Below are 9599 nucleotides of genomic sequence, written 5' to 3' on the forward strand. Positions count from 1 at the left end.
TAGACTGAAAGCTACTAAAACTGTACACTTTAAAATGGTGGACTACATGATGTGTAAATTATATTAATTTAAAAGCCTCAAGACAAAGTCATATTTGGGCAGAGTCTAAGCTAGTTTACCTTAGATTGATTGTTTCAACTCTAACCTTAACCAAACTGCCTCTGAAAGTGGAAGGAGGCAGGCAGCCCAGGGTGTTTCCCAAACCAGGGCCGTCTTCTGACACATAGGCAGAGTACTATGCAGATCAGTCCCAGATGGGTGAATCCCTGAGTTAAGATGTTATAAAGACCTCTCAGAACATCCCAGCTGTCCTTGAGCACAGCACATAAGTCTAGCACAGGGTTGAATGCGTCACTGAATAGGGCCTAAGTAAGTGTTAATGGCTCAGTTGTGCCTGATTCTTTGCAACCCCGTGGGCTGCAGCCCACCAGGCTCCTTTCTCCACGAGATTTTCCAGGCAAGGATATTGGAGTGGGATGCCATTTCCTTCTCCAGGGGATATTCCTAACTCAGGGATCAAACCCAGGTCTCCTGCACTGCAGGCAGATTCTTTACCAACTGAGCTACAAGGGAAGCCCCCACATAGGGCCTAGAACAGTTTTTAAAAAATAAAAATATAGTAGCAAGGCTTTTTCTCTGATAGTGAAATTCCTGAGAGTGATGCCTTGGTGTTCTCTTATTTGAGAACGTATCCAGGGTTATAACTTGTGTGGACTACTGCAGTTATGGACAGGAATGGACTGAAAACTCTACTGCTGTCCTAGGGATCTAGCTGAACCCATGCCAAATACAAGTTGTCAGAGGTAAGACATTAATGAAAACCCTGTATTCACATATTTATTAAAACAAGAACTAGAAGGGACTTTATTTACAAAAACACTTGCTGGCAAATAATTTAAATATTATTCTTCACAACAGTTTGTGCATGCCACATATAATCTTGCTATTAGCAGTTATAATTGTGGATGCACTAATGTCGAATTATAGTTTTAGTACTTAAAGGTTAATGTTCCTATCCCATCAACAGATGAATAGACAGTCAAATTGTCATATATACATATGATGAAGTATTTTTACCCATAAAAAGGAATGAAGTAGTGATACTTATGAGACCAGGGATGAACCTCAAAAACATGATGCTAAGTCAAAGAAGCCAGACACAAAACGACTACATACTATATGAATTCATTTGTACAAAATGACAGGGGTATGCAAATCCACAGAGAGGCAAGGTAATGGTTGCCTGGGACTGAAGGAACTGGAGGTATGGAGAAGTGGCTGTTTAATGAGTTCAAACTAGCCTTTTGAGGTGATGAAAAAATTCTCAAATTATAAAACAATGATGATTGTACAGCTCAGTGAATATACTAAAACCCACTGAATTTTACACTTTAACTTAGAGAATATTATGCTATGTAAATTGTGTCTCAGAATATATTTAAAAAGTTCTTTTATAAATTGGTGAAAGAAGAGGAGAGCCATGCCGATAGCTGAGGAACGAGTTCAAGACCAAAGAAATAGCCAGGTCTGAGGCTTCAAGGCCAGTTTGAAGCCTCGCATGATTTAGGAACAGCAAATGGGCAGTGGGGATACAGTGAAGAGAGCAAAAGGATGAGAATAGGAGATGAGATGACAAAAATAACGGGAGGCCTTGTGGAGGCTTATCAGCCATTGTATGGACTTTAAGTTATCCTCTGTTGAATTGCGAAGTCTTAAGAGGTTTGAGCTGAAGAGAAACACGATCTGATGTGGGGTTTTTAAGAAAATCTTTCTGGCTTTTGTATGGAGAAGAGAATGTAGGAGCAGAAGATGTTAAGCAGGGAGACAAGTTAGTAGGTTTTTACATAATCCAGGCCCCAAAGTGATGGTAGTTTTGACTAGAGTCTTAACAGTGTGGGAGATAAGAAATGTTGAGATTTGCTGACTCATTTTTAAATTGGAGAAGATAGGATTCCCTACAAGCTGAGTGTGGAGCGTAAGAGAAAGAATCAGTGATGACTCCTACTTTTTTGGCCCAAGCAATAGGGTTATCTTTTATTGGTACAGGGAAGACCATGCTATGAGCAGTTTAGGGATAGAAGTTTCACACAATATGCTTAAGACACCAATTCATTATTAAGTGGAAATTTTGATCAGACAGTTGCATATATAGAGCATACCTACATAGAACATAGGCTGATGTCTTTTCTGATTTCCCAATATCCAGGAAATATCAATGTTTGAATATTTTTATATATTTTATTTTGTAGAGTATTTTTTTATTTATTCATTTTGACCTTACCATACAGCATGTGAGATCTTAGTTCCCTGAACAGCGTTGAACCTGGGCCCCCTCCATTGGGAGCATGGAGTCTTAACCACTGACCACCAGGGAAGTCCTGATCTTTAAATGTTTTAATATCTCTTCTGTTTGAGTCTTGAGTTCAAGGGAAAGGCCAGACTAGTAATACAATCTGGACTTCTTATTAGCACATACATGTTTTTTAAAGCCACCTCATTAGCATATATATGTTTTTTAAAGCCATGGGTATAGCTTTCTCAAAACATTTCTTCTACTATGTGAGATACATAGATTGTGAGAGAGGAAATATATTCTCTGAGTGAGGCCTGCTTATTAAGACAAGACAAAGGCCTACCTAACTTTGAGCTGACTGGTATAAGGGTAGATTTTTAAAAAATGGTTTTTCTCATTGCCAAGAGGAAAATTCCCTCTCCCTTTCTCAGTATATTTCTGTGAAAAATCTATTATTTGTGAATCCTTCTCCTTTCCCTTTAATATCTCTGTAGATCTGTTTGAAGACTAGATAAGCCACTTGCTAGCTTTGCAACCCAGGAGTGCTTTTCTTAAGCATCTGGGAAGCATCTCTTTGAAATGTAAACATCAAGGAATACAGAGTGTGAATGTTTCCCTGTTACTGTAGGAATGCCTTTTCCTGAGCTGTAACCAAATGCTTGTCCTAGTGACAGGAGTTTTGTTTTTCCTTCAGACAAAGGCAATTAGCTAACAGAAATGGCTATCTCAATACCAGATGAACTGGGGATGAACTGTGAAAGAATGCATACGAAACAGTGTTGTAGTGTCCTCTTATGGAAAGACAAATTATGGTTAATCTTGAGAACATGTATGTAATGCATTGTAACTGCTTGATGATATATAGGGCAGAATCTCTTTCTGTCTTCAGAATCTATTAGCAGGTTGCCTGTGATGTGCGTTTTAATCTGGTTCAGTGCTTGTAAAGTACTAAAATGGTGTCCTTTCCTTTCTGTATCTTGTGGGGAAGATTCTCTGCCTTGACAGGATGTTTTTAATTTGCACAACACTGGTGAATGAGGGGGCAAATGCTTGTAAAGCTTCTGTGGGTGCCTTGTAGTGCTAAAGTGGAAAAAAAATTCCTATAAGACATAGCTCTCTTTATAGTATATCATTTTATAGATTGAATTTCTGGACATGATAGGTAACCCAAGTTACCTGTCCACTTCCCCCAGATTCAAATGCACCCCCATTTTCAGATTGGACATGATTCTTTGAAGTAAAAAAAAAAGCAAACTATGGATTTAAAATAGGAGGGCTATTAGCAACGACAGATTATGTGGAACCATTATACTAGGGATTGAGGATATAAGGATTAGCAAGATAAAATTGTTCTCATGGAATTTACAGCCCAGTGAAAAAGCTAGACAAACAAACAATTAAAGTACAGTGGGATTAAGTGGTAACAAGGAATCACAAATTATTCTGGTAAAACTAGGAGCCATATTTAGCACAGTCTTTGAGAGTCAAATGAGGTTGCCTGAAGGAAGGTGTCTTAGCTGAGACCTGAATAATGAGTAAAGTGAACTTTAGAAAAAGTGAAGGTGAAGGGGTGAAGAGTGTGCCTGGCAAAGAGACTAGCATGTGCTGAACTATGGACAGATAAGAGGAAATAAGCTTGTGTGGAGCTGTAAGCAGTTTAATTAGAACATGGAGTATATCCACAGAGACATGGGGATGGTTAGTGAAAAAGTGTAAGACTTGTACCCACATGCCTTGCTATGCCATTTGAATTTAACGTTGCAGGCAACAGGAAGCCTGAAGGCAAGGCAGCGGAGGTAATGATTATATTTGTGCTTTATTTAGAATGATTAATGATATTGTGATATGAAAAGTAGTTTGGAATAGGGAAAGACTTGGTATAGGGTGACTTATTAGGAGAAGGTCCAGGTAAGAGATGAGGGTGGCTTCTACTTAAGGATGTGACATATGGATGGATGGAGAGGAATGGTATGTTCCAGTGATATTTAGGAGTTACAATTCATAAAACATTGGTGTTGATTAGACGTAGAAGATGAGGCAGAAAGAGAAGTATGCTGTTCACTGGCTGCTGCTGCTACTGCTAAGTTGCTTCAGTTGTGTCCGACTCTGTGCGACCCCACAGACGGCAGCCCACCAGGCTCCCCCATCCCTGGGATTCTCCAGGCAAGAACACTGGAGTGGGTTGCCATTTCCTTCTCCAATGCATGAAAGTGAAAAGTGAAAGTGAAGTCGTTCAGTCGTGTCTGACTCTTAGCGACCCCATGGACTGCAGCCCACCAGGCTCCTCCGTCCATGGGATTTTCCAGGCAAGAGTGCTGGAGTGGGGTGCCATTACCTTCTCTGGTTCACTGGCGTATTTGCCCCCAAATCCCATGGTTGAAAATCTTGCTTTTAGAAATTTGGAGGGCAGTTTCTTCAGCCGGCCTGCTGCCTTGCTTCTATCTCCTTTGTGCCCAAGCAGAGTCACAGGCTCCCGAGCTCCTCCTGCTCCCTATTGCTGGCTTCTTTCCATGGCATGAGTCTGTTTGGAAGAAGCTCGGGTTTTGGATCTGGCAGGACCAGCGTGTTTGGCAACACAACCACAGGTAAATCACAACCTTATGAAAGATATGAAGGGCTTCCCTGGTGGCTCAGTGGGTAAAGAATCTGCCTGCAATGCAGGAGACCTGTGTTTGATCCCTGGGTTGGAAAGATCCCCTGGAGAAGTGAACAGTTAACCCACTCCAGTATTCTGGCCTGGAGAATTCCATGAACCATATAGTCCATGAGGTCACAAAGGATCGGATGTGACTGAGAGACTTTCAACTTTCACTTTCACTTTATGAAGGATATTGAGGTAACATCCTCTCCTGATGATAGGATTGGTTGCCTGTCTTTTAGCCTACCAACCTTGCTGGGGAACTTTCTTCTGTAGGATCGTGGGCTAACGATGTTGATGTTTGCTGCTAGGAAGCTCAGTGGAGAAGGAAATGGCAACCCACTCCAGTACTCTTGCCTAGAGAATCCTGTGGACAGAGGAGCCTGGTGGGCTGCTGTCCATGGGGTCACACAGAGTCGGACAGGACTGAAGCAACTTAGCATGCATGCATGCATTGGAGAAGGAAATGGCAACCCACTCCAGTGTTCTTGCCTAGAGAATCCTGTGGACAGAGGAGCCTGGTGGGCTGCTGTCCATGGGGTCGCACAGAGTCAGACAGGACTGAAGCAACTTAGCATGCATGCATGCATTGGTGAAGGAAATGGCAACCCACTCTAGTATTCTTTCCTGGAGAATCCCAGGGACAGAAGAGCCTGGTTGGCTGCCATCTATGGGGTCGCACAGAGTCGGACACGACTGAAGTGACTTAGCAGCAGCAGCAGCAGCAGGAAGCTCAAGATAGTGGACAGACTATTGCAAAAGCCCAGCAGATACATACCTAGCCTGTGCTAGATGTCTGCTGGAGTGAGGATGGGAGCAAAGTGTTTACAGCATCATGTGATAAAACTGCCAAAACATGGGACCTCAACAGCAGGCAGGCAATAGACACATTGTGAAACATGATACTCCTGTTAAAACCATACATTGGATCACAACACCAAACTACAGTTGTGTGATGACCTGGAACTAGGATAAGACTTTGAAGTTTGGGGATACACAATTATCAACCCCTATGATGATTTTACAACTTCCTGAAAGGTGTCACTCTGCTGACATGATAATCCTATGGCTGGGTGGGAGCTACAGAGAGGGAACTGATTATCTATCAGTTAGAGAATCAACCTTCTGGACTCAGGAGGATAGCGTCTCCACTGAAGCATCAGCATCAATATGTGGCTGTTTTTTAAAGACAAACAGAATAAGCTGAACAGGTTTGCCCTGGGAAGCATTGAGGGGAGAATTGCTATTCATTACATCAACCCCCCAATTCCTGCCAAAGATAACTTCACTGTTAAATATTATTAATCTAACAGAACCAACACTTCAGCTCCTCAAGATGTCTATGTGGTAAATGGAATTGTGTTCCATCCTGTTCAAGGCACCCTTGCAGCTATGGGATCTGATAGTAGATGCAGCTTTTGAGACAAAGATGCCAGAACAAACTAGAATTTTGGAGCAGTTAGATCAGCCAATATTGGCTTAACAGCTTCAATCACAATAGAAATGTATTTGTGTACACTTCCAGCTTACTACTAGGGGCTTCCCTAGTTGCTCAGATGGTCACATTTGATCCCTGAGTTGGGAAGATCTCTGGAGAAGGGAATGGCTACCCACTCCAGTATTCTTACCTGGAGAGTTCCATGGACAGAGGAACCTTGCAGGATGCAGTCCAAGGGGTCCCTAAGACTCGCACATGGATTGAGCGACTAACAATTTAACTTTCTAGCTGCTGCTGCTGCTAAGTCGCTTCAGTCGTGTCCGACTCTGTGCGACCCCACAGACGGCAGCCCACCAGGCTCCCCCGTCCCTGGGATTCTCCAGGCAAGAACACTGGAGTGGGTTGCCATTTCCTTCTCCAATGCATGAAAGTGAAAAGTGAAAGTGAAGTCGCTCAGTCGTGTCCAACTCCTAGCCACCCCATGGACTGCAGCCCACCAGGCTCCTCCTTCCATGGGATTTTCCAGGCAAGAGTACTGGAGTGGGGTGCCATTGCCTTCTCCTAACTTTCTAGCTACTACTAGTCAAAGGTATGTGGAGTATCAGGAATCCTTCATCTTCAATGTTATCATCCCTGCATACTGTAGGTGTTCAATAGGTATTCATAAATTTGATGATATTATTTAGTTTGGAAATATACAAGTGTAACCTTTACTCTGTTTTGATTAGTGTCAAGATATTCTGCCATTAAAAATTTATACCCAGTTTAAAACAATTTTTTGGAATTCATTTTGGCATGCCCCTTGAGTTATCCATATGTCTGTGAAACACAAATGACACCTGGCAATGGGATGGGTGCCTCGTTTTGCAGATGAACATGAGGTGTGGTCTCCTGTTCAAATTCTCTTTCCCCTGAGAAACCAAAAGTAAGTACATCCCACTTGGTATTCCCTTTCTGAGCAGTTTATCCTTTACCAACTCAAACCCAAACTGATTTAAATGCATCATGTTTGAGAGGGATAGATGAATTTCCTGTCACCATCACAGATGCCTAAAGCCAGCCTAAAGCAGAATACATTATCAAGTAAACAAATATTTACCCAAAGTAGCTGTAGCCAACATTCTGCTGATTTTTACAAATGTAGCAACTTAGGTAAGAGAAATTAGAAGTCAGTAAGAATGTTAAATTGTAATCTAAAGGGAATCCTGGTAATTTAATATTGTTATTTAACATATTTGGCCACATATAGAAAATTTCACTGTATCCAGTATGGGAGATGGAATAAAGTGCGTAATGACCTTCAAAATTTTTCTCAGTTAACCAGAACATTCCAACACCATTATTGTTCACTGTCATTTCATCTGTAGTTCTAAGCACATCTTGCGTAAAGTAAGCATCCAACACTATTTCTTAAATAAACATGTGCATTAGCAAATATGAAAAAATGATATAAAATTATGCAGTTAAGAGTACAGGAAACCAAAACTAAACAAAGCATAGCTTGATTCCTTGATAATTCTGTAGGTACTTTGGAATATTTTAAGAGCTTGTTGTTGCTGTTCAGTAGCTAAGTTGTGTCCGACTCTTTGCAGCCCCATGGACTGCAACACACCGGGCTTCCTTGTCCTTTACCATCTCCTGGAGTTTGTTTAAATTCATGTCCATTGGGTCAGTGATGCCATTAACCATTACATCCTCCTCTGTCGCCCCCTTTCCTCCTGCCTTCAGTCTTTCCCAACATCAATGTCTTTTCCAGTGAGGCAGCTCTTCGCATCAGGTGGCGAAAATATTGGAGCTTCATCTTCAGCATCAGTCCTTCCAATGAGTATTCAGGGTTGATTTCCTTTAGGATAGACTGGTTGGATTTCCTTGTTGTCCAAGGGACTCAAGAGTCTTCTCCAGGTGAGGGTGGGATGATTTGAGAGGGTAGCATTGAAACGTGTATATTATCATATGTGAAGCAGATTGCTGGTCCAGGTTCGATGCGTGAGACAGGGTGCTCAGGGCTGGTGCACTGGGCTGACCCTGAGGGATGGGATGGGGAGGGAGGTGGGAGGGGGGTTCTGGATGGGGAACATATGTACGCCCATGGCTGATTCATGTCAATGTTTGGCAAAAACCACTATAATATTGTAAAGTAATTAGCCTCCAATTAAAATGATTTAAACATAAATTAATTAATTAAAACAATTTTAAAAAGTCTTCTCCAACACCACAGTTCAAAAGCATCAATTCTTAAGCACTCAGCCTTCTTTATGGTCCAGCTCTCACATCCATACATGACTACTGGAAAAAACATAGCTTTGACTGACTATAAGACCTTTGTTGGCAAAGTGATGTTTCTGCTTTTTAATACACTGTTTCAGTTTATCATAGTTTTTCTTCCAAGGTGTGGGCATCTTAATTTCATGGCTGTACTCAACTTCCACAGTGACTTTGAAGCCTGAAAATAAAGTCTGTCACTGTTTTCATTTCTTTTCCCCATCTATTTGCCATGAAGTGGTGGGACCAGATGCCATGATAGTTTTTTGAATGTTGAGTTTTAAGCCAGCTTTTTCACTCTTCTCTTTCACCATCATCAAGAGGCTTTTTAGTCCCTCTTTACTTTTTGCCATTAGGGTGATATCATCAGCATATCTGAAATTGTTGATATTTCTCTTGGCAATCTTGATTCCAGCTTGTGCTTCATCCAGCCTGGCATTTCACAAGATGCATTCTGCATATAAGTTAAATAAGCAGGGTGACAATATACAGCCTTGACGTACTCCTTTCCCAATTTGGAATGAGTCCTTTGTTCCATGTGTGGTTCTAACTTTGTTTCTTGACCTGTGTATAGGTTTCTCAGGAGGCAGGTAAGGTGGTGTGGTATTCCATCTCTTGAAGAATTTGCCACAGTTTAATGTGATCCACACAGTCAAAGGCTTTGGCATAGTCAATGAAGCAGAAGTAGCTATTTTTCTGGAATTCTCTTGCTTTTTCTATGATCCAATGGACGTTGGCAGTTTGATCTCTGGTTCTTCCACTTCTTCTAAATCCAGCCTGTCCGGTTCATGTACTGTTGAAGCCTAGCTTGGAGAATTTTGAGCACAGCCTTGACAGCATGTGAAATGAGCACAATTATATGGTAGTTTGGAGATTTTTTGGCATTGCCCTTCTTTGGGATTGGAATTAAAACTGACCTTTTCCTGTCCTGTGACCACTGCTGAGTTTTCCAAATTTGCTGGCATATT

The 9599-nt window shown here is 41.6% G+C and overlaps 1 protein-coding gene across 1 annotated transcript; it reads left to right on the plus strand.

The window, feature by feature from the left end:
• The first annotated feature begins 4808 nt into the window (after positions 1-4808).
• Positions 4809-6508, plus strand: LOC102408676 (mRNA export factor). Its single transcript, XM_044936511.2, is given in 9 exon segments — positions 4809-4878; positions 5089-5202; positions 5205-5230; positions 5654-5815; positions 5818-5990; positions 5992-6112; positions 6114-6373; positions 6375-6411; positions 6413-6508. Coding segments are annotated over 9 exon segments (1059 nt in total).
• Positions 6509-9599: the final 3091 nt, after the last annotated feature.

This window comes from Bubalus bubalis, chromosome X (genome assembly GCF_019923935.1).
Source record: "Bubalus bubalis isolate 160015118507 breed Murrah chromosome X, NDDB_SH_1, whole genome shotgun sequence".
Lineage (NCBI taxonomy): Eukaryota > Metazoa > Chordata > Mammalia > Artiodactyla > Bovidae > Bubalus > Bubalus bubalis.